This window comes from Passer montanus, unplaced genomic scaffold (assembly GCF_014805655.1).
Source record: "Passer montanus isolate IOZ18808 unplaced genomic scaffold, ASM1480565v1 scaffold42, whole genome shotgun sequence".
Classification (NCBI taxonomy): Eukaryota; Metazoa; Chordata; class Aves; order Passeriformes; family Passeridae; genus Passer; species Passer montanus.
Window position 1 is genome coordinate 4,044,418 of NW_024369041.1, and position 25,563 is coordinate 4,069,980.

The 25,563-nt window shown below is 38.6% G+C and overlaps 1 protein-coding gene across 2 annotated transcripts in view; it reads left to right on the forward strand.

The window, feature by feature from the left end:
- Positions 1–25,563, forward strand: part of BICC1 (BicC family RNA binding protein 1) — a 90,170-nt gene that overhangs the window by 58,701 nt on the left and 5,906 nt on the right. The window contains exons 1-16 of one of the 2 annotated variants that reach the window (XM_039719690.1): positions 2,798–2,911; positions 8,528–8,607; positions 9,774–9,932; positions 10,856–10,909; positions 11,706–11,900; positions 12,812–13,063; positions 14,253–14,384; positions 15,270–15,456; positions 17,406–17,564; positions 17,935–18,131; positions 18,421–18,562; positions 19,611–19,767; positions 21,075–21,240; positions 22,451–22,490; positions 23,131–23,285; positions 25,004–25,157. In XM_039719690.1, coding sequence (XP_039575624.1) covers positions 8,587–8,607; positions 9,774–9,932; positions 10,856–10,909; positions 11,706–11,900; positions 12,812–13,063; positions 14,253–14,384; positions 15,270–15,456; positions 17,406–17,564; positions 17,935–18,131; positions 18,421–18,562; positions 19,611–19,767; positions 21,075–21,240; positions 22,451–22,490; positions 23,131–23,285; positions 25,004–25,157 — 2,170 coding nt within the window. In that variant the 5' untranslated portion in view covers positions 2,798–2,911; positions 8,528–8,586. Of the gene's footprint in view, positions 1–2,797; positions 2,912–8,527; positions 8,608–9,773; positions 9,933–10,855; positions 10,910–11,705; positions 11,901–12,811; positions 13,064–14,252; positions 14,385–15,269; positions 15,457–17,405; positions 17,565–17,934; positions 18,132–18,420; positions 18,563–19,610; positions 19,768–21,074; positions 21,241–22,450; positions 22,491–23,130; positions 23,286–25,003; positions 25,158–25,563 lie in introns of those variants that run through there. The other variant, XM_039719689.1, reaches the window with a different exon arrangement.

Sequence of the window (25,563 nt, forward strand, 5' to 3'; positions counted from 1 at the left end):
CCAAGAGTGACAGTGTTTGCATATTTTGCCATTTGAAATGTGTGCATGCACGTGAATTACTCAGTTTTTCTTTGACCAGTGGCTGCTCTCCTCAAGATGAGATGTAAAGGTGGAAAAATTCCACTGTTTCCTGTGTTTATGATGTTTGGCTTGTGAATATTTTGAGGGGAGAAGTCTTTTTAGTTTAAGTACTTCTCCCAAGTATTCACTTTCAGTACTCAATGCTAAGCTTCGTAATTAACCTGCACAGTACCTGTTGCAGCTGAAGGATTTCTTACCTCAGTGCAACTTTGTAAATGGTCAATAATTTCTGTAATGTGTTGCTGTTAATCAGTGTGTAATTGACTTAGAGATTTAAAGTGAGTCTCTTGCTGACATTGTGTTGATTGTTTGGAGTGCCAGATTAATTACAGCACGTATTGTAGTTGCTGTATTATGGCCTCCATCTGCTTTTTATTAACTTTCTCTGTAAATGAGAAACTGTCAGTGCATACTGTTTCTTATGTTCTGAAGAAAAATTCCCTCAAACCCCACAACTGTGTACTTTAAAAATTAAAGAACCGTTGTGTTTAGATCACAAGTTTATTTCTTTTGTTTCTGGAGCAGCTGACTCAAGCACAGATGACTCCTCCCTGTTTTGCAATAAATAAATGGACAGAAAGACCATCCCAGGCCATTTGAAACTCGGCCACAGGAGTTGGTGTTGCTTCTCTCTGATCTGAGCAGTTAGACACGCACAAACCCACAGCATCCCTTGTGCCAGCAGCTGGCAGCAAATCCCTCATTTGCTGGAGTCACTTATCCCAGACTGCTGCCACTTCAGAAAGCAGCCCCAGCCATTAATTCTGCGGGGTAGGTGACAGGCAAGGAGGCTTTTAAAGAAAGTCACATTTGCTTGAGCCTTTTATCTCATTTCTGTGCTCGGGGGTGTGTGCCTGCAGCCACCAGAGCTTAAACTCACGGGTTTGTACTGGCTCAGAGGAAGATGAAATGTGTTTGTGGTCATTGGTGAATATTTTAAGGAAACTAGGTAGCAAAGGAGCCAGCAGGTGAGCATTGTACTGTAACTACACTTACATGAGAGTGATTTGAACTTTGGTCACTCCCGTAAGAACAGGAAGATTTTGGGCTTTTCTGGTTTTGATCAGGGCTTGCTGTGTTTTCTGTGAAGAGCAGTGATTTGCTTACACTTGGCCAGACAAGGGAGGGGTAGAATACAAACACAGTTGTAATATGAAGGGAATTATCAAGGGGCTTAACATTCAGTGAGTGTGCTTGGCACTAAGTATAGTAAAACTGAAATTTCAAGCCCTGGAATGTAGTTATATAAACTTATTGCTGTAATTAAATTACTTGAGAGCACAAATTTGTCACGATCTTTCAGTGAAAATTAGAATTAGTTGATGTATCAGTTTTGGATTTTTAGGAGCTTCTAGCAAGCAGAAACCTTGCAATGTGCTCTGCACTGCATTTGCAGGTAAACTGGAAACAGTGTTCCACTCTGATGCCCATCTTTCTATTTAAACTCAATTTTTGGGACACCAAATGCAATTTATCGGAGTGACTGCTGAAATTCACATTGCGGAGATGCTCAATAATTTCTGCTGGTGATTAATTTCCCAGAGGTGAGTTTTGCTATTAATGTAATACTGGGAGAGACAGATGGACAGAAGTGATGCAGAGAAAATTCATCTGAGAACAGCTCAGGAAATCAGGAATGATTTTTTGATTTGAAAGCAACACTGAGCATCTTTCAGGTGTCTGGTGTTTTTATTTCTCAGTATATCACAAAGAAACTACCCTTGCAGAAGAACAGTGTGGGCAGTGTTTGCTTGCTCTGAACCCCTCCAAGAAAAAAAGCAGAAGTTTTTAAGTTGCTGTTCTTCAGGGGATGAAGGTTCTCTTCCCAGATCAGCTGCAAAGTGCCTGTTATCTGGTGGTCCAGCCAGAGAATTGCTCCTTGCAGTGCCTGTGTCAGACCAGCTCACAGCTCACACAGTGGTGCAGTCAGGCACTGAAAGGTGCAGCCAGGGATTGGATGTGGGAGTGCTGCGAGGAAGGCTGAGCCTCAGGCGTGAACTTCAGCTCACGAGTCAGATGATGTTTTTTATTTAGAAAAACACAGTCACAAGGACTTGTTTAAGAATGTGTGTGTGTGGGAAACTAAAATTATCTCATGATTTATGCATCAGAATTGCAACCCTGAGTATGAATCCGTGTGCAGTGAAGACACGGTGGTGTTATTTCTGATAGGAATGTTGTGGCTGTTGTCTAGGTCCTCTGTTAAGCTTATTTTACAATTCTGCAGCTTTTTTTCTTCTCTGTATTTCTTATTTTCTTTCCTGGGCATTGTTATTCTGTGTTTGTGCTTTGAGATACAAAGGCAACAGACATTTAAGTCATGAACTGTGAATTTGTTGTGTCCGTGCTGAAAAAAAAAAAAGCCATAACAGGCTTTGTGTCCTGCTGAGAGATTGCCTTGCTTTGGGTGTCTGCTTGGGCTAAAGGCTGGAGAGCAGCTGCCCAACAGGCAGCAGAAGGGCTGCATGGCATGTGCCTTTTTGTGGCTGTCTGTATTTGCAAAATGTCCCTAAAGGCTCTTTTTAGAAGTAAAATAAGGAATTTAAGCTGATCGTGGTGGTAACTAAAGTTATGTAACTGAAATGGAGTGTCTTGGTGATTACAATTAATTCATTCTCGTTTCTTCTTTTCAGGTTTTCTTCTTCACCTTGGCCTTCCCCTTCTCCCTTGAAATCTGGTCACTTTTCTGTTTAAATTGCCTCTGTTGCCTCTTCCTTGTCTTCCCTCTTTGCTTGTGCTTTAAGAGAAGTCTTTTCAACTTCATTTCCTCTGTCAGTGGTCCGAAATCCGGTCATCAATAGTTTATTTCTCCAAACGTAATGTTGTACAGGTAATCTATTTTTTAAAGCTTATCTGACGTTTCTGGCTAATTTTCACTTAATTCTGGGCATTCTGAACATGATTTTTCAGTGCTCTTCTGGGTTATTTCAAAGCTGCTAGGAGGTCCAAATGTGGGATTCAGCTTATCATGTGATTCATGTACAAGAGCATCTCATTTCTTTTAGTTTGTGAGGCTTACATCAAACAGATACTTCACTCTAAGAGCCATTTTAAGTAACCTGTTGAAGATATTGATGTTTTCTTTTGAGCAACATTGAAATCTTTGAGAAACAAGGTTCTTTTCTCTGCTCTACCAGATGCTGTGCTGCATTTCTTCAGGTTTCTGTGTGTGTAAGGTCGGTGCGTTACTCAGTCTCTGCTTTGTGAATATCTATGTATGTCTGCCTCTGTGTGTGTGTGTGGAAGTGTGTCACTATAAATGGTGGAGAGAAGTGAGGAGGGGATTGCTGGCTGCACACCACGCAGTTGTTACAGGGCAGGGTTGAAAAGCAGTGCTTTGGTGGTTAATGCTCCTCAGGTGACAGCGTGGCAGCAACCAACCTGTGACAAGAGTGAAGGGCTGCGTGGAAACTGCCTTCCTTGGGGGGAACAGTGTGCAGAACAGTGCAACAAGTGTTTGCTTTTTCTCAGCCTCCTTCTCATGTCCTGAGCTGAACAGAAATTCTTCTAAAGATGGTTTGGAGTTAGGTGCCACTAATGGGGAAAGTTAAGAGTGAAAAAATGCTGAGAAGACAAAGAGTCTTTCAAATGTGTGCTCACATATAGGCAGTGGCTCTCGTTCCTCCCAGGGACATTTCATAATCAGTTGTTTGTCCACAACAAAACAGATCCCCCAGAATGTCCAGAGCCTCAGGATATGTCTCCTCTGAAGACACTATTAATTGCTTGCAGCCCATGTTGAGGTTTATGATACTCTGAGTAGGCTTTTGATCATGCCCAAGTTAGCTGGGTGAGATCTTGTTCAGAGAAAATGATGCTGCAGTCTAACTTCGGATAAAAAGCAAGAAAAAAGACAAGCTCCAAATGAAAAAAACTACATGTTATTCTTGCATGATACCTCTGAGAATACTCAGGAGTCTGCAGTAGGAAATGGCTCATTGCTTTCTGCCTTAGTACACGAGTAGCTTTTTCCTTCTGTGGTTTAGACACTGGGAGGAGAAGTAAGTGCCCTGACTTGTATTGGAGAGAGGATAAGAATTCATTTAAACTGGTAAGCCAACAGCACCACGTGCCCAAGTGCTGAATTTACATTTTATTCAGTCAAGCTCCTTTGTGTGTGCCCTTAATCCTGAGCATTTGCTCCATGCTTTTAGCCTTAATGTTGCTTTTCCATGGCAATGCTTTGAGCCTATTTCAAGTTTCTCTTGGCTATTGCCAATCACCTTCTTTGCTGAGGGTATGTCCACTCCTAAAACTGTACACACAGTATTTCCTAATTTATGAGCATTAAGTAAATTGTTTCAATTTAATTATCCTTTGTTCCATATTGATAGGAAGCCTTAATTGACCTTTTTGTTTATTTCACTTGTTTTATAAGTCTATGTTTTTTCATTTTACTGTAGGGTGATCAGAGTATTTGCCCTTTCAGATGAGAACATACCAACTTCTATGTGTTAATTTGTTGTTTGGGTTTTTTTTTCTTTTTAACTTCTCACATAGCTTAGTGTGTTTTTGTTGGTACTTTTGGGACAGACACTCTCATAACTTGTCCCTTAAAAATGTTGGGTCTCTTTTGTCTTTTTGTTTGAATGGCCCAAGTTCTGTAATACTCTTGGGCTATTCAGATCTTAATCAGCCACTCGTTAAGAATGACTGTCATCTGCCCTGGTGTTGCCCAGTTGTCTGGCTATTTTTAGAGTAGTGGTATTTTGGTATTTGTGTTACTTAAGACTGTTCATCCTGTAAACAAGCTGGATGCATAGTCTGAAGAGCTGCCCCAGACATTAAATGTAACACTTGAATTTCAGGAGAGGCCTACACAGTTAAATGGCTTCATTATTAGAAATATTTCTTGCCTGGGAGAAGTTGGTGTATCTGCATTTGCACTGGCACAAAATACACTTTTGCTTGGAGGAGTTTTGTTTTGTTTGCTGAAGTGTCACACACAATAGTAGCAATAAAGCTGGAGGCTTGCTGCTGTAGCTGTGGACAAAGACTGGGGAGGTGAAACTCTGCCAAAGTGTGGAGTGAGGAATTTGAGGATAGGAGCAATAAAAGACCACTTGAAGGCAGGAGTCTGGCAAAATGAAGACTGTTGAGAAAAATTTCCAGCAGTGTCTGTTGTGTAACTTCAGCTTTCTATTCTATGTAAATATTCCTCCATTCTTTGGAGGGGGGAAGGCCTGTTAAATTTTTTTCTTTTCCATTCCTAAAGAAAATTGATGGAAAATATGGATTATTCTAGAATAGAATTTTTAATAGTTTGCAAGACACTAATCGTGTTATTTCTTATGATTTAAAACCATTAACAGGGTCTGATACTACACTTTAAATAAAGTGTTAAAGCCTTATATGCTTCTAGCACACAGATGTCTTCGAAGCCTTTGTGTTTGCAAACAGCTTGCAAAGCTTTGGTGTCTCATGTCTTTATTTATGGTAGGCACCTGCTCTTTGCTCACTCCAGTTTTATATGGAGCATATCCCCAGTTATATAATGGAGCTTAAAGAACAAGGTGATTTTTTTTTTTATCCCCTCAGTAAAAACAGGCATCAAACCCCCTGTTCCTTAGGGATGAGGGATGATTTAGCATCACCTGGACAGAAGTTCATGGTTGTGGCCATGGGGAGTTGTGCTTTTCTGCACTGTCAGTTCCTGACACCATCACACGTGGCACAGGTTTGTGCCTGACAATCCTCTCCACACTTCTGAGAGTGACATGGAGATTTCTGGGGGCTTTGACAGTGCATTGCTGCCATCACACCTGTAGGTAACTCAAATATTAAATATAGAGCTTTAGCCAACCAAGGTTTTTGTCTTAGTGCCTAAGACATGCTAGGATTTTTTTTTCTAAATTAAATGTAACTATTAATCCGTGGAATCAGCTGCAAAGCAAACAAGCTATTTGATTCCATAGCTATATTAAGAAATTTTGTTTCTGTAACACACACAGAAAATCTGGTTATTATGATGTAATTGTCTCTCTAAATTCTTAACTGATTGCTGAAATGTTTGTTGATTGTTATTTGGGTACCTGTAACTTTTCCTGCAGATCATCCCTAGTTTCAACGTGCTTTCAACTCATGCAAGGCCAATTCAAACACCTCAAAATATTTTAGTTACAATTAACTCTTTTCAGGCACAATTTCATGAGGATGTTGTATTTAAATAGTGTTTCACTGAAGGAAAGAATGAACAACTCTCAAAGAAAATTTCTTTGACTTAAACTGACCTGCTTCATATCTATTTCCAACCACTGTGTCCTTGAGACGTCAGTTAAGGAGAGGGTACTTAAGAACAATTTTGAAAGCTTTGGTAGGATATCTTAGAATTGTCACTGGCATCAATGGATTCATTTTTTGCTTTGTGGGCTCTTCTTTGGTTTTGTTTTTAAACTGAGCAATTGAGCTTTTTTTCATCTTAAAAGAACAAACAAGAGTAGAAATACAGGATGTTTGTCTGAAGCTGTCAGTATCAACAGAAAAGAGGTGTCCAGCTGAGATGAGAAATGGGAAAAATAGGTATTCTAAACTGTATTTTCACTCATGAGAAGGCAAATAATATTATGGAATGATAGTAATTTCCTTTGGTACTACTAGGATACCAGGCTTGATTTTAGGTAATTTTCCTATATATAATCAAATGTGTATTTAAATACAATGTTTACAGATATGTGAAAACCAGCTCCACAGTGGTGGTGATGGTCTGGGCTTGTGTTTTTCCTGGTTGCATCTGAAGAGTGCTTGGAGCACACACAGTGTGCTAGAATCTGCTTCTGGGAATTTCTGACTGCAACATCCACTTCAAATATCATTCACAGCTTAAATGCATTAGAACCACATGGCTTCCTGTCAACTTTAAAAAGAAAAGAAAATTTGCCCTTAAGACTGTTTTGTTGGGTTTTTGTTTGACTTTGCTCCATTGTGAAAGGCTGAAGCAGCAGATTTTTGAAGCCTCTGTAGGTTCTGTGTGCATACCATGTTTTTGTGACTACGGTTTTTCCATTTAAAAAAATAAAATATATCTGTTTCTCAGAACTCAAAATGCTGCATTTTTCTTGACTTCCATGAAACTTGGCAGTGAATCCTGTGTTCCTTCAGTGTTTTTGTATCCCCAGCTGAATGTGCTCAGAACTTCTCAGTGGTAAAGACTAGAGGCTTATTTTTACTGTTGGAATGAAAAGAGTATCCAGGCATGACTTAGAGTTTCAATTTTCAATTGAATAGAACAGGTTTACAGCCTAAAGTTGTGTTATTTCACATTTCTTTAGCAGGGAAGTAATTTCAGTCATTCAGATGATGCGAAAGGCAGATCTCTTGTGCCACAGCTGTTTTCTCCTGCCATTGAGAATATATTTATTGTTATATTCCCTAAGATGCATGTATTTGCCTAGCATAATGAATTGCATTCACTCAAGAGTCAGAAGAGGGTTGAGAATTTTTGTTTGAAGAGCAGTTCATTGTATTACAGGAGAAAAAGGCACTGCAGAAGGGCAGAGGACTCAAGAACAAGAGGCATCACCTGCAATATCATACCCTTGTTTCTAACACACAGAAATGTGGGTGGTAGTTGGGCATTTCTTGGTTTGTTGTAACTGAACTTGCCTTTCATGTTCTGCTGGTAATTTTGTGCTGTGGCACTTTGTGCTCCTGGACACCAGATGGTGCTGCTAAACTGGCTGATGTGTAATTTTCACACTTGGAGTAATTGGTCCTTGATTTAGTTCCAAAGTCAGGTCTGTGCTCTCTGACCAGGTGTGTATTATGGGATGCAGAACTGCACCTGCTAGCTCAGCCCAACACCTTGTGTTATTTAAGGACAGTGGTCTGAAAATTATCACATAAACCAAGTGGGCTGTAGAATCAGTATTTGAGATCTCACCGGGCAAAACTCACCATCAGCTGGTGTTCCTGCTAATTTATGTACTTGAATTTCAGCAATTTGCTGTAATAAAGTGACATTTGAATGGCATTTGATAACTGCAATCAGAAAACTTTGGGTGGAGACACCTTTAGTGCCAGGTTAAAACTGCAAAGAATATTTGTAGAGACTGATTAAATATATCAAAGTGATGATGAGGGAGGGTTTGTGTTTGGTGGGCTGCCAAAAAGCTTTGATTGTCTGTTGTTACTTTTGGTTTGAGAAGATATGGTGGCTTAGCTATGTAATTGCATTGCAGACAGTGTTTATGATACTGTGATATACATTTGGAATTTGATTTCTATTTATTTTAAGTTGGTTCTCATGTTTAATGAATTCATCTGGTAATCCTAATTGTGGGGCTGAAGGGATGGAATATGACATTTTGGCCTTCAGCTGAATCCCAAAGGTTGGTGGTATGGTTTATCAGTGGATTATAAATAATGGGCTCAAATTTATTTGAGCAGTGAGGAAAATTTTTTATAGATATTGTACTGTATTTTTCTTACAAGTTTATTTCTTTTATAGATCCCCATATTAAAGTTTCTGGAAAAAAAGAGAACGTTAAGGAAGCAAAAGAGAAAATCATGTCTGTCTTGGACACAAAAGTAAGAAAACTTTCTTAGAATGACACCTTAGCCCCTAATTTTGTGGTGACATTGATCTCTTTAATAGGCACATTTCAAGAGAAAGTATTTATAGAAGCTCTGAAGCAAAGTCTCCAATAAATGCCTTACAGATGTTGATATTGGTGTATACCCACATGTTTAAACATTTTGAGAGAAAAATACTTGCTTGAAGCAGCTTTTCCAGGTCTGAATTATATAGAAATAATATTTCCAGCCACATGGCTAAAAGCATAGGTGATTTGTTCATTTGGGGTTTTACCTCAAAATCTGAGATACAGCTTCACTGCAAGCAATAGATCATGTAACCACTTCAGAGAACCTAAAATTTTGTTTCTGTTTGAAATTTGATTTTAGGAGCATTTATGCTGTTTTATGTTTAACCGTTACTCCATTCTTAGACTCTGAAACATCAGGACCAGAATTTCTACAACGTCTAGATTTTGGCCAGGGGTCTCTTCTGTTAATCAGATATTATTTTCATTCAGCAGCAGCTCTTTTGGGGCAGTGTGTATGGCTCCTGTGTGTTTGTCTGGCACCTTCCTGGTTCTCTGAGCAGATTGCCAAGAGGAACACTTGAGTGATAAGCACCACTTTTTGAGCAACTATTAACAACATTATTTTGAGCTGTTAACAATAGAGCTTTTAAGAATAGCTGTAGGCAGTGTTTTGTGTTTTAAAAATTCATGTACCAAAAAAAGAAAACTGTTTAAGGAAGAAAAAACAGTTGGTCCCATGGCTTTGATTTGCAAAGTCTTCGTAATGTATTCCTTTCAGATCAAATAAGGGTGCATAACTTCAGTTGAAAAAATACAGAATTAAAAGAAATCAGAATAAATTGCAAAAGGACACTTAAGTCACAGTCGATGAAAGTTCAAGAATATTTTAAAAGCATTAGTTGTTTTTGAAGATTCATCTTTGGGGTATTTATCTCCACTATTTATTTCCTCACTGGAAAGAAAACAAGACCAAATTAATATCCAACAGATTCCTATAAAAAAACATCATCCTGGAGTAGAAGTTAAATAATAGCAAAAATACTTTAGAAATACAATTTTGATGTCATTCTTGAAGTTACATTACTTTTAAAAACTCAAATACTTAGGTTCTGCTGTGACCAAGTCAAACTGTGGCTGCTTCATTTCCAGAGCAATCGGGTAACCTTGAAGATGGATGTTTCACATACAGAACATTCTCATGTGATAGGTAAAGGTGGCAATAATATTAAAAAAGTGATGGAGGAAACGGGATGCCATATCCATTTTCCAGACTCAAATAGGAATAATCAAGCAGAGAAAAGCAACCAAGTAAGTGTTGTTTAATACTGAGCTTGTTTGTGTTGTAATTCCTGAGAGTATAAAACATTTCTAAACTTCTCTCATCAATATGGGTTTTTTGGAGATGGTGTATTCATATTCAGGGAAATAGATTTTTGGTTTTTAGACTGTGTGGAAAGAACAGGGCTTTCTGAGTGAGAAAATCTTTAAAAACAGATGGAAACAATTTGTGATGGCTCATGAATCATTTTAATTTTTTTAAGCTAAAACTACTTTGCACATACAGAAGTCAGCAACTTAGTGTGAATGGTAGAGAAGTGGTATGAAAAAATCTGCTTTTGTAATTTTTTTTCTTGTTCAACACAATGACTTATTCAGCATATTGATTGGTTTTTTTTGGTGCTTTTTGCTTATGGTGTAACTTTATTGAAGACTAAACTTAGCAAATAGCCAGCAGAAATGAATGTCCTATTGTAAGAGTTCAACTTCATTAGAATAAATCATTGAGCCTGAATTGTTCATCTTTCCTAGTGCTAATATTGGTGGAATGTTTACTTTCAAGTCTCTCATCCTTGTACTTAGAATTCCCACTTGTGCATCCTAATGGCCGCCGAGCAAAATGCAGTAATTTCAAAACATTCAAGAAAACCTACTCTTGTCTGAATATTAGCATTGAGCACATGTATAGAGTAATAATTCCATTATTTAACTAAAACACTGGTTTTTTTGATGTAAGCTTTTTTTCTAGTTGCTTAAATAAGATGCTGTAACCTTTTTTAGCATTGGCTATAGTTCTCAGCCAGTGTTTAGAGCGCAATTAAGATGTCAGCAAGTGTGAAATGTGTTGATTTTTTTCTTAGATTTGTTTTAAGGCGAGCACAGCTATCTGAATAACTTCTCCATACCTCACTTGAAAATATGATCCAATGCTTTTCACATTCTTGCTCTTCCAGGTGTCTATTGCAGGACAGCCAGCTGGAGTGGAGTCTGCAAGAGTCAGAATTCGGGTAATGCTCTAGCTCAGTGTAGTGTACCCCTAAAAACACCTGTCAGGGGAAAAATGCTGGGGTTTGAGAACCCCAGGGTTGTCTGGTGACAGCAGAAATGTAGGAACAAATGTGAGTATCCATATGAGAAATATGCCAAGGATGTTATAACAGTGATTCACATTCTGGCTGAATTTTTAACTGGCCCAAAGTGGGTCTTGAACATGAAGTCTACACTCTAAGCACGATGTAAATTAATTCCATACTGTGTAGAAGATTATATCTTAACTTACCTACCACAGATGGCTTGTGGAAGCTCAGGCATCCTGTGTGAATCTATGACTTGGGAAAGGCAATTACTGCTTCTCATATTTTAACCATTTTCATGTATAATTTGTGTAAATAATTCAGTGTCATTCTCCACTTGTAGCTATTTTCTATCTTTCCCTTGTAGTTTCAAGTCCTAAGTGTATTTTGGCATGGATAATGAAAAATCAAATAAATTACCAGAAGCTTACAGCAATTTTTGAGCCAGACATGTCACACAACCTTATTCCAAATGCTCCTGTTATTTTGGAGAAAAAATCAACCAAACAAAACTCAAAAAAGCTTCTGCAAAAAAAACCCACTCTAGGATTCCTGGAAAAAGAGGTGCCTTTTTCCAAGTGACAGTATATTTTTATCCAGGAACTCTGGGTAGAGGATGTGTTTTGTCAGTTAAATCATCACTGACCAGTACATTATGATTGAGGAATAAAGTTGTTGTAGTTTGACTATGGATCTGGTTTTAAATATCTTATCTTCATTATTGTTGTAGGAGCTGCTTCCATTGGTACTCATGTTTGAATTGCCTATTGCTGGAATTCTCCAACCCATCCCAGATCCTAATTCTCCAACCATTCAGCACGTGTGTCAGACATACAACATTTCAGTTTCCTTCAAACAACGCTCTCGAATGTATGGTGCTACAGTCATTGTCAGAGGGTCACAAAACAACACTAGTGCTGTGAAGGTAATCTCTGCTCCTAAGAAGGTTTCTGAATGTCATATATTTATAATTTATAAGTCTAAGATGGTATATCTTGCCTCATCAGCACATGTTATTGTATAATTAATTGCAAACCCTGAGGGTTTGAATTTTTTCCTATGCTTAACTTTTAAGGGTGAAGTGTAAAAATGCATAGAAAATAGTTTTAAGTTTAGGATTTAGCATTGTTGGTGGTAAGGTTTTAATCCAGTGTTCACCTCCTTCACACTTGCTCAGGTTTTCAGTAATTCTGGAATATGTGCTGGTCTTAGCCATCTTTTAATTCAAAAACAATGCAAACAAAAACCACAAAATGCACCTCCCATCTCAAATTGTTCATTCTGAGCTTTTCTCAACACGCACACATATATAACCTTGAAAATTGTCCAATCAGTCAATAGAACTGAATCCAGTGCTTGGAGGTGTGAATTTGACAGCCAAGGCAAGGAGCTGCCAGGAGCCCGTTCATCTTAATAAAGTAGAAAAGTGTTCTTGCTAGGAACTGGCAGTAGGAGAGATTGATACAGTCCCAGATGGGTGGATCTCAAGCCAGTGAGAACATCTGAGCCCAACACAGAGAGGAAAGTTTTGCAAGTGTATACCTACCCAGATAAATCCCTGCTGACTTTGACTGCCTTTGTGACCACAAAAGGTCTGTTGGGACCAATCCATGTGGCATTGTATTACTGCCTGTTTCAGAGTGGCAATTAAATGTTGCATTTGACCATAAAATGGGAGCAGTGGGCAGTTTTGTTACCTTTAACAAATCAATTGTGGTTTTAAACCCAACAGCATTTTCTTATTTGCCTCTGGAGTGCATGACAAGAAAGAAAGAAAGCAGTCTGAGTTCTCTTTTTGTGGGCCCTGTTTCACTGCTTTCTCCCATTTCCCCCCAGGAAGGAACAGCCATGCTCTTGGAACACCTGGCTGGGAGCCTGGCCTCTGCAATCCCTGTGAGCACCCAGCTGGACATCGCAGCGCAGCATCATCTCTTTATGATGGGTCGAAATGGCAGCAACATCAAACATATCATGCAGAGGACTGGTGCTCAGATCCACTTCCCTGACCCTAGTAACCCACAGAAGAAATCCACTGTCTACCTCCAGGGCACAATTGAGTCTGTCTGTCTTGCCAGGCAATATCTCATGGTAAATACTTTCAGTGAAGCTTGTGTGAAAAAAATTGCATACCAGATCATAGAAAATATGCTTGCTCTGCCTGTATTTACAGCTCACATGTAAATTAGCCTTAGAGAGGAAGGACTGCTATTCACACTGCAAACTGCTGATTCCATTTTTGTCAGGGTTTTGTCAGTGTTTGTAGTTACTGAAAATACTTGTAATCGCTGGTAACATGACTCAAAAAATAACCTTTTTAATATAAATGCAACATAACCCATTTTAATTTGCAATAACAATATGCCTCTGAGGCATATTTCTGCAATGTTCTGTGGGTGTTGGGTGATGGGTTGTGTTTCATTTGCCAACCTGTCTTTTCTGTGTTTGTCAGGTAAATAGGTTTCTTTTGAGGGAAGATGTCAGGAATTCCTTAGTTCCCATGTAGGCAAGTGTTCAATGAAATTGGGAAACCATAGGGAATAATTACTTATTTTGATGTCTTGCATTCTTTGTAGTACCACAGCTACAGTTCTGTAAGGCCTTTTATAGACATAGCCCTGGTGAATATCATTATTTGTGGAGATTTTTGGTATATTGGACTTCAAACTTAACAGCAGCCTTTAGCCATTATTTTAGTACTAATATATGTACACATTTTTCATAAATGTGAATACTGAGGGACAAAATGTGTGAGAACTGGACCATTGAGTTTTTGGGGTTTTTACTCTAAACCTTTAGTATTTCAAGTGTGTAACAGATGATATCCATATCACTAGGAAATATTTACGCAGCTGATCTAGAATGGGGAAGAGAAAGAAAAAAGTTAAGACTTAGGCAATGGGGAATTTGAGATTTTTTTACAAGTGTTTTTCCTTATTTTGAATAGTTTAACGGGAGACTTGTAGTATGGGTGTCCTGCCATCATTTCCTGACAAGACAGTGCTGGTTGGAATGACAATATTCAGTAAATCATTTTACCCTTGTGCTACCAAACTCCTTGTTCAGAATCCTGGGACAGGAAGACGCACCTGTATTCTTCCATACAGGGAAATGACTTTCCCTAAAATGTCATCCTTCCTATTTTTTCTGAACTTACAGAAACTTCCTTATGTCATGGTGTATAAATGCTGCAATGTCTGTAGTTCAGTTTATTGCTATTATTTTTATGGGAAAATGGCCAGTTACAAGTGTTAGGAATTTTTTGTGCCTTTCTTTTCAGGGTTGCCTTCCCCTTGTGCTCATGTTTGATATGAAGGAAGAAATTGAAGTAGAACCACAGTTTATAACACAGCTAATGGAGCAGTTAGATGTCTTCATAAGCATTAAGCCTAAGCCAAAACAACCAAGCAAGGTTTGTACAAAGCTATTATTTTCCTTTTAGGCTTTCATGACAAAGTTTTAGAGCTGATGAGTTGATGTGTGCTCTTCCCCCCAGTTTAATGGATTGTAAACTTGTGAAAGCCATATGTATTTTATGCTTGAAATACCAGTTTCAATGATCCCGCAGCTCTACTTTAGGGTGATTTGACTTTCATTAAATGCTTAATAATGAATAAATTAGCTTTTGTATAGAATATATTGATAAAGTAGAAGGTGTTTATTGTAAAATGTTTAGGCCAGTGTAAATATGACACTCTGTTGTTTAAAATGCCAAAGCAGGCAAAAGTGTTAAAATTTTAAATGATCATTCCATTGTGTCAGTATGTGAGCTTCCCTGTGTAGGGATATATATAATCAATACAAAGAAACATCCTGTACAAAATGTACAAGAAGCAAGGGGGTTTTGTAATTTAATTTTCCAGAAACTTATTACCTTATTCTCAGACAGCTATGAATTTAATAGGTGAATTTAAAATGAACAGCTGGGGTTTTGTCCACTTCAAGGTATAAAGCTCAGGTAAAAATGAAGATAAGACATTAATTATTGATTCAGTTATCTAGCTCTTAAGGTGCTTAACATTTGGTCTAACAAGTAGCAGTAAGGTACTGTAGTAATTAATTTTTTTGGAGAGGTGTTCCATCATTCTCATTGCAAATCCTTATGAAATCCCTAATCTTGCTCTCCTGAACTTCACACCCCTGAATTTAAATAGTTGCTAATGGATGTTAGCTCATGCTGTCTCACACTGCTGTGGTTGTGGGAGCCATACAGGGGTATGAAGAAGAATTATCTGTGTTATGGGGAAGTGATATTCACTGGGTTTCCTTTTTTTGTTGTTTTTTTCTTTCCCTGCAGTCTGTGATTGTAAAAAGTGTTGAACGAAATGCCTTAAATATGTACGAGGCACGGAAATGTCTCTTGGGACTTGAAAGTAGCGGAGTCACCGTAGTATCAAATCCCTCTACTGTCTCATGCCCTGTTGGTCTGTCTTGTCCTGGTTTGGATATTTTGTCCTCAGCAGGACTAGGACTCACTGGGCTTGGTATGCATTCATTATATTTATATTTTCTTTAATATAGTTTTGTTTTAAACTTAATTGATTTGTACTAGAAAAAATTACCAGAGGCAAGTTTTTGCATAAGGAATCGCGTTAAAGTGTCAGAGAATTACAACAGCCTCTGGCCTCTCAAGGGCTTGTTGTTATAAAACTTCTCCAAGGCTTTTGTAATCAGATGTGGGACTCATCCCCCTAGAAATATCTCTGGAAGTGTGCAAACTACTCAGCTGAAAGGGAGGGAAATACAGGTGAGGTGGGGCATGGCTTTTGCAGCTTCTTTGGCTGTGTAATGTCCCAGGCTGCCCTGAATTTGGGTGGGTGCTTAGCCTGGCAACAGTACCAGGAAAGGTAACATAGCAAACACCACATTTCAGGTCAGTATCTCACTATAATTGAGGGATCCACATGCTTCTAGTTTGGACCTTAACCAATAGGAAATACAGGACAAAAATGAGTAAACATCTTAATTTTACAGCTCATAGATCAGAGTGAAATTACTATTCTTATTTTCAAGTTCTGCCAATACCTTTGTATCAGAAATGTATAGATAGAAAAACCAAGTAGTCCCAGAAGAATGGAGTGACAAATCTTGACACAGATCCTAGAAACTCTGAGTTCTCATCTAACCAGCACTGTCCCTTTTGACCTGCCATGCAGGAGTGCTGTGTGGCTCCATCTCACATGTTTCCCTCGGGTCACACAGTAGAAAGTGTTTGTGCCATTTGACTGTGATTTTTAATGCTGCCTCTGTGACTGATCTTGTCATGCTGCACTTTGCAGGTTTGGGGTTTTTACCTTTTCAGTGTGTAGTGCTGAACTACTTTGTGAATGCTTTTACATGAAGAGCTGGTTTGGGGGAATGTTTTGAGAGTGATCAATGCATTTGGGGGATCATTTTCAGCCTGTATTGAGGGTGCAAAAAGAAATTGGATAGTTGTTAGTGTGCAAGTAGTGGTTGATTCACAGGAGCTTCTGAGAAAAAGGTTATTGTATGAAATGAAAGCAAGGTGGTGCAGTACAGTTCCTTGCTTGTCTCTGTGATGCTGCTTTGAAACAAACCATCAGAAGCAACAGAGGTGATACAAAGGGACGCTGGGGCTGAGAAGCAGCCAGTGCAGACTCTGTTATGACATGAGGTTAGGATGCAGTACAAGGACATAAAAGATGCTCTAATTCTTCTTGGATATATCATGCCCAGTTTAAGAACAAAAATTCTTAATGTGCTCTTAATGTGCACCAAATGAGCAGCAGGTTTAGTGTTAAAATTGGTTTGTGCAATAAAGGCTGGTGCAAATTACCGGGGGGTTTGTTTGTTTCTTTTCAATTGGTACTTTTGTGAAAAATGTTTTCCTGTAAGTCGTGTGTAGTGCTGAACTGCTTTGTGAATGCTTTTACACGAAGAGCTGGTTTGGGGGAATGTTTTGAGAGTGATCAATGCATTTGGGGGATCATTTTCAGCCTGTATTGAGAGTGCAAAAAGAAATTGGATAGTTGTTAGTGTGCAAGTAGTGGTTGATTCACAGGAGCTTCTGAGAAAAAGGTTATTGTATGAAATGAAAGCAAGGTGGTGCAGTACAGTTCCTTGCTTGTCTCTGTGATGCTGCTTTGAAACAAACCATCAGAAGCAACAGAGGTGATACAAAGGGACGCTGGGGCTGAGAAGCAGCCAGTGCAAACTCTGTTATGACAAGAGTTAGGGTGCAGTAGAAGGACCTAAAAAATGCTCTAATTCTTCTTGGATATATCATGACCAATTTAAGAACAAGAATTCTTAATGTGCACCAAATGAGCAGCAGGTTTAGTGTTAAAATTGGTTTGTGCAATACAGGCTGGTGCAAATTACCAGGGGGTTTGTTTCTTTTCAATTGGTACTTTTGTGAAAAATGTTTTCCTGTAAGTCAAAACTAAATATTCGTCTTGCATAATTTTTGCAGGCCTATTAGGTCCAACAGCCCTGTCAGTCAACACCTCAACTACTCCAAACTCTCTGTTGAATGCCCTCAACAGCTCTGTGAGCCCTCTGCAGAGTCCAAGTTCAGGCACGCCCAGTCCCACACTGTGGGCAACATCTCTCGCTAACACAAACACCACAGGTCAGTGGAAGTTTAATGTGAATTAAATGAACTGTGCAACACCAAGTCATTAGAATTGCAGTTGACAAGTCAAGATTAATTAATTATTTGTAACCTTAATTCTTACACTTACCTTAGCATGGATGAATAAATATGCAAATTTAAGGTTATAACCTAATATATGACATGCTGTCACAGGCAGTGTTTTCATCTGTTTTATGTAGAAAGCAAAGTTAACCTACCCAGATAAAGCATTATGGGTTTGGCATGCAATTCTAATGGAAACTTTTTTAGTAAAATATCATAGCTACATAAAAATTTAGATAAAATAGTGTAATGGTTGAGAAAGTTAAATGAGACACTTAATCAACATAACTGAATTTTGTTGCAGGTTTTTCTGCTATTCCACACCTAATGATACCATCTACTGCCCAAGCAACTTTAACTAGTATTCTGCTGTCTGGAGTGCCTAATTATGGTCAAAACACTCCATCTCCACCACCAGGCCTGACTCCTGTTGAAGTCCACGTTAATGGCATGCAATCAGAAAGTAAAAAAGCTTCACCTTCTTTAAATGGTCATGTAAAGGTAAGTGATACTACACTGGAGAATCTGATTTCTTTATACTAGACCTCTACTAAGAAAAGCTGAAAGAGAAACTAGCTGTATTAGTAGATTTATAAAGCTTCTAAGTTTAAAAATACTCAACCGTGTTTTTGAATATGACTTAAAGATGGAGAAATAGAACATTCAAAGATATTGTTCTGCTGTACCAGGAATGAATTTCTCATTCTCCTGCACATGTAGAAAAGGGAAATTATTTCAATATTTCCTTAAGCATAATAATCACTTCAGTGATTTTTGACAATCTTTTCAGGCCTCAAATATCAAGTATGCTGCACTGTCTGCCACATCACTGGGAGAAAACGTGTTGAGCACAAACCACAGCGATGGAGTAAGGCAAACAAGTGCTCATGGTGCCTCAGAACAAGTGACTGCCAAGGCAAATAGTGAAGAAGGTGAGATTTTGACATGGCATTCCTTTGTCTGGTAGTGTTTGTACAGTCTGTGTACAGTTCATGATACAAAAATGTAACAATATTCTCTCCAAATTGGTTTTGCAACCATGTTTAAGGAAAATATCACTGGATATGCCAGATTCATTGTCAAGGAAAGTAAATAGAACCTGTAGTAACCGAGCTGTACTGTTGATAGAAACACCTTAAATCAACATAAATGTATTTGCAACATTTTACTTATTCCCTGGGAGTAGAGGGATATAACTTATAAGGATTTTAGTATTTTTACAGCACCTTAACTAAACTATGCTGTTTTAAATTGTTTTATTTTTTCTTTTTAACAAAAGGAAATAATGTTACTGAGAAGGTTTTTAGCAGAAAATTGTGTAGTTCTAACCTAGATGGCACTGGGAAACAATTTTGTGTGTTTTGCAGCAGCATTTCAGTTATGCTGCCCTTTAGAAGGTAAACTGTCCCCATCATTCTTGGAGGGGGGGGAAATCCAGCTGCACTTCACCTTGAGCAAATATGTGTAAAGGCCTTGTTTTCCTGTAATATCAGTAAATACTGATCAAGGAGATCATCTCTTATTTAGGGTTGTGATAATTTGAAATGCTGATTTGAATAAAAGGTACATTGCCAATTTAGGGTAATAAATATTTCTAAAAACATGTTCTAAAGCTATTTGAACATGAAGTGGGGGGAGCTCTTATTCCAGCAGAAGTTACCTCAGCACCTGGCAAAGTCTATTAAAACTGGGTATAAAATCAAATTTCTTTAGAATACTTAGTCACTTTGAATTTTCAGTCTCCATGTTTTGTTCTTAATTAATATTACTTAAATATTTTAAGAAAGAAAATACTAAGTGTGACTACTATATATGTGAATACTGACACCTTTTTTGTTCATTTGAACTTGCACATCTTGACTGCTTAACCTTGAATACAGTCAGGAGGAAGAGGAGGTTTTCTCCCATAGTTCACTCCCTCAGAGAGCTCCCTGGAGCACAGCAGGGTGGTTGCTGAAGTCTCTTTTCTTGGCCTGGTAGGTTGCAATGATGCTTTTGTGGAAGTGGGCATGCCTCGGAGCCCGTCACACTCGGCGAACACCAGTGACCTGAAGCAGATGATGAGCTCTTCCAAGCAGGCCTGTGCCAAGAGACAAACGGTGGAATTACTGCAGGGCACCAAAAACTCCCACTTACAGTAAGCTGGGTGTATAAACACAGATCAGGGGAACTTCCACAGCACAAAATTATTTCACACGTTTTTGTACACAGAGGGAGTGGTTTAGTCATAAGATACTCCAAGAACTGATTTATTTGGCCTTGATTTTCCATCACATTAGGCATTAATATAGCCCCCTGTGTGTCTGATAACTGCAGACTTTGAATGCTTTTTGTTCATCCTGTTTGGCTTTGGGTTTAGACATGTCTTTTCCCTTCCAGAACAGAATGGAGATCCTTGTCAGAGGAATTTTCATTACTTGTTTCTAACGTTTGCACTTTGCTTCTTTAATGATTGCTTAGAGAATAATTTCTGACAGCTTTTTCCTTTTGAGTGTACCTGAGGCTGTTTTCTTCTTAGGACAGCTGTGTTCAGGGCATATCAGCATGTTCTCAAACACTTGTCTCAGTGATGATTTTGGTTGGGTTGGCTCTTTAATGACCCAGCAGTGGGAAAGGCTTGTTTGAGTCATAATACATCTTGGCAACACAGGTTTTGTTCTTAACGCAGTGTTTTTGTCCGATGTACTCATGTTCTCACTGTTTGTTTGGGAACTGTTTATCATCACTCTTTTGAGACACATATTTTCTTTTGCTTCATTTATTTGCACTATTAAGGCTGTGATATGTACTTAATTCTGCTTTCACAGTTTAAAAATCCGAGGAATCCTGCTGACCAAATTTGGTTGTTTGTGTGTCTTGTTCTTTTTGTTGAGGACATAGTGCTCACAGTTTCCTTGGGGGTAGTAGTTTACAGCTTCTAAAACATGGTAACTTTTTAAAGTAAGAGTTTATACTGTTCTAGAGTAGCCCAAAAATGTGGCCGAGTTGAGTGGAAAAAAAATTGCACCAAGAGGTAATGTAGGCATGAAAGACTGCAGTTATTGGAGCTGTGAAAGCAAGCAGAACCTATGTCAACTTTCTTAGTCTCTATTATGCAATGTCTTTTTATCTTACAACAATGAACCTGTTATAGCTGCTGGCCTGAGCAAGGCTAAACAGGAAATCACACTGGCTAGGACTGCATGCAATAATTCCAGATACCAGACAGCTCAAAACTGTGTCTATAAGCTATACCTTGTATTTGGTGACGTAGGAAGGAGAAACACTTGTTTTCCTTCACTGCCAGAAAAAGGCACAGGAGAGCTGAAACGTTTGGAAACATTGCTAGAAGCGCTGAGATCTTTGTGTGCAGCCATGTCTCAAACCTGGCTGCCAGGCTTCTCAGGGTAAAGCCCAGTTAGCAGGGCCGAGGTGAGCGGGGCTAACGCTGCCTTTGTCCCGCAGCACGGCAGACAGGCTGCGGGCAGAGGCTGAGCTGGGCGCCCCGGAGAGCCCCGTGGCTGACAAGAAGGCCCCGGGCAGCGAGCGCGCGGCCGAGCGAGCGGCGGCCGCCCAGCAGAACTCGGAGAGAGCGCGTCTGGCTCCACAGCCCTCGTTTGTAAATATGCAGGTAATCGTGCTAATTGCACAGTGAAGTTACCATAAAATGCAGAGGTGGCTGGCCCTGGAGACTGAATTGTCTTCACCAGTTTAGTAAAAGCCTTCACAGCCAAGACATCAGCTGTTTCGACTGAGGAGTGGGTTGTCAATGAAAAGTCTTGAAAACAGAAAAGCTCTTATGCTTCTGTTGAGTAAGAAAAATTTAAGTACAGGAAATTGTGTGGTTGTATTTGTCTCCACAAGCATCATTTGCCTGTTAGAAATCTTACATTGTCACTTGGAAAAAATTATAGCTACAAAATACATATTACAACTTTTCATACGCAATGACAGCTCGGTTAATTACAGCCTACAAATATAAGCTACTGCCATGTTACTGCAAATCTCCCCAAAGAGGGAGGAGACCCCTTTGACTGTTTGTCAGGAAGCAGTAACAGGGTTATTTTCAGGGTTATTTTCAGGGTTATTTCAGATCTGTTGAAGTGTGGGCATAACCAGACTGCATGGAGTACTGGAACAAGAGGAAGACTAGTGTTTTGCAGCCCTTCTCTTCAGTTATTCCTCTAGTTACTTTCAGTAGAGAATGCAATACTTCAGGGTAATACAATATTTTTATAGTTTTGTGTTTAAATTTCCTAATTTGTAATTTGGCAAAGTGTAGCTTGTTTATTAATCAGGGGTATTTAAACTTCACATCTTCCGTTGACATAGCTAGAATACAAGCAAAAGTTCTTCAAATTCTCTCAAAAACTTACGTTCTTTTCCTTTCACAACATGAGTGCATGGAGGAGAACCAAACCTGAAAGATTGTTGAAAATAACTGGTGCCTGGATTTGCGAAGATACATTATCTTCTTTGTACTGTTAAGGAACGTTTTAAATGCTAAGAACAGATAGTTAAGGAAGAGAAACTATGCTTGAAAGATATCTTACTTTAAAAAATTTAAGAAAAAACTCTTCCTAAGCAGTTTTTAAATACTGCTGCAGCCTCACTCATATGCAAATCAGGTAGTTATTAAAAATCTTTATCCATATACTTAAAGTGAATGCTTTAAGTAACTAAGGCTCTAACTGGGCTACCATAAAATTATTGTGCAGTATTTCAGGTTTCTCCTAGATATAATCCCTGGCCACTATGAAAATGTTTGTTTTCACAGGGTTGAGTACTGGAGTGACATTTAGAATTGCAATTAAATTATCTTCTGTATGTTTAATTTTTAGGCATTTGACTATGAACAGAAGAAACTACTAGCAACCAAAGGTATGTGGGTGAACAGTGACTTCTGAAAAGTTTATTAGAACATGGGTGAAATGATTTCCTGAAATTTCAGTTTTGTCTGATTTTTAATAAAATCTGAAAGTGGTTATGAAACATTTGTATATTAGCCTTATGTTCCAAAAAAATTCTTAATACCAACCTAGTATAAAATGCAATATAAGCAGCTTGCAGATGGGATGTGTAAGTACATCCATGTGCAAATAATCAATATGGTTTTCAGAGAGCTTATTGCTCTAACACTTTGCTTTATTTGGATGCAAATTAAACTTTGAAGTGTTTGCCATATCAGCTAAATGGCCTCTTATTTCAGGGATAAGTTAAGTTGTAGAATTGGTAAGGGACTTAACCATATCTTTGACCCTGTTTACCAAATTACCTGTTCACCAAAAGAAAAACAGAAGGTCCTCTCTTTGAAACAGATATGATTTTTTGTGGGCTCCAGTCCTTAGGATTTAACTATCTTCTGGCATAGAAGATTGCTTTAAGGGTAGGATTCAAGCTGTGTAGCAAGTGGAGATGTTTAGGGTTTGCTGGACTCAGGCTGTTAGCAAACATCACTTCAGTATTATGTTCTCAGTACCTTGACTAAGGCTGAGATTTACTGATTTGTCTCTATTTTCAGCTATGTTAAAGAAGCCAGTTGTAACAGAAGTGAGAACTCCAACAAATACGTGGAGTGGTTTGGGATTCTCTAAATCAATGCCTGCAGAAACTATCAAGGAACTAAGAAGAGCAAATCATGTATCATACAAGCCTTCCATGACAACTACATATGAGGTATATAAAAGTATACTGTAATTAAAGTTTACTTTTAGTGAATGATACATTTGTTTCTCTTGAGAAATGTCTAACTTCTGGAAAAACAAAGCCTTGCAGATAACTGTTCTAAATATTTTTTTACGGTGAAAAATATTTCTTACATAAATATTAAGGCATATGGAATACATTCAGCCCAACACACAAAGTTACATCTGTTTCACAGATAAGTCATAGAGCATAGACGTCTGCTTCTTAAAATATATTTGTTTAAAGGAGTTTTGAACGGCTTACAGGACCAAACATCTCAGTAGTTGCAAAGCAGCAATAGGGAATTTGTAACCTAATGAGAATAGAGTATATATGACAGATAAACTATATCATGTGTATCACTGCATGGTGGAGGAGAACAGCAGAACAATCAGCTCATCTTTCCTTCTGGGACAGAACTGGAACAGCTGTCTCTATTTATACTTAATTAATACTTGCACTATTCACTGGGCTCAGAATTTTCCCAGGCAGAAGGCAGACAGAGTCCAGCAATTCTCTTCAGAGTCCCAGCACAGGAATCTTGCAGGGTGTTTGATCCATTCTTCTCAAAGGCATGCTGAAATTGCTTTTTAGTGTACTGCCTTGCTCTAATCCTTCCCAGCTTCCATGAAGACACCTTTGTCTCTCCTGCTTATATGCTTCTTGAAGTAAGGGACTTCATAGTCCTCTAGGATATACCTGTCTGTTAATGCAAAAGAAATATTCAGCCAGGATAAAAATGTGCCTTGGAGTTCTCCACTTGGCATATCAACTTTCTGAGCCATTCAGCTATATGTACTCGGCTTGGCTACATGAGATGCAGTGGTAACTAGGGAAAAGAAAAAACTGCAACCAAAATCTGCCATTTTCTTTTGCATACTTTCCTGTCTTGGTTGAGTTGGGGTGGGGTTTTCCCCCAGGCCTTTTTGTCTAAAATCTCTAGATAGGTCTGTGATTCTAACAAAGAACAGTGTTTCTTCAGGGGCATCAGTTTTACTAAATAGTGTAAAAGATTGCCCCCTATGTGTTGCTTTTCAACTGCAATTTGGTACATGTTTATAGAATTAAATTGTTAATTTCCATAGTTTTTAGCTCATGTAAGTATGGGATATCCATAAGGTCGATTTCTTTTGGGTATGTTCCTGTGGAATACTGCTGCCTTATTTTGCTACATTCTGACTCACAGTGATGAGACTTGATAATAAGTATTTCACAGGTGTATGAAAATCTATTTAAAAAGACCCCAGACAAAACAACTACAAATTCTCACAGCATTGCAGAATTGTTATTGTAGTATAGTGTGCAAGAATGTTGTCAAGTAGTGTGTACTTGGTCCACTTATCTTCAGATAAATGTTCTGTTTTGTTCTCTTCGCTGTGAAGGGATGTAGTCAATAGACTGCTTTGTCTAGAATTTGTGTGGGAATTTGATACCATGGAATGTTTTGGAAACAAACTTGGAAATACCGAGCAATTTATTTTGAATTGTGGTCTTTAAATAACTTCTGCTTTAAAACTGTAAACTGCATATGTTTTAAGCACACCTGCTGTTTTCGTGTCCGGTTTGCAATTATTTGCCTATTGATCAGCTGCCAAAAGAATGTTTGCTAGTGTTAAAAGCTGCTTTTTGAGCGAGCTGCTTCAAAGAAAACATCTGAGTCACAATGAAAGCTCTGTTTTCAGCCCAAATTTTCTTTCTGTGGTTTGCAGGGTTCGTCCATGTCTCTCTCCCGGTCCAGCAGTCGGGAGCACCTGGGGAGTGGCAGTGAATCTGATAACTGGAGAGACCGGAACGGGCTTGGACCCACCGCTCACGATTTTGTCTCCTCAATTGGCAGCCCCAAACGGAAACAAAACAAATCAGGTTAATAAGCTCTTATTATCTGATTAAAAGAAAATAACCATGTTGATACCAATATTTATTTTGATATGAATGTGTCCTGACTTCATGATGGATTTAAATTACTGACACCATGTAATTACTTTTTTTACAAATGGAGAAGTGTAAGCTTGTGTAACATGATAATACAAATAATGGTCTGAAAGGAAAACTTTTAAGGATATCTGTTAAATGCCACACATCCTTGCTGAAAACTCCCTGCTGTCATGGAGTGGGTTTTTGAAGGTGGACTGAAGGCAGACCTGTAAAAAGGCGTGTTTCTAGACCTCTCTCATTCTGCTGTGTTGCTGGTGCAGCAGCAGCCAGGGCTTTATTGGGCTGTTTGCTCACTAGTGAAGTCATAGTCAATCCATGTTGAAACTGGATTTTA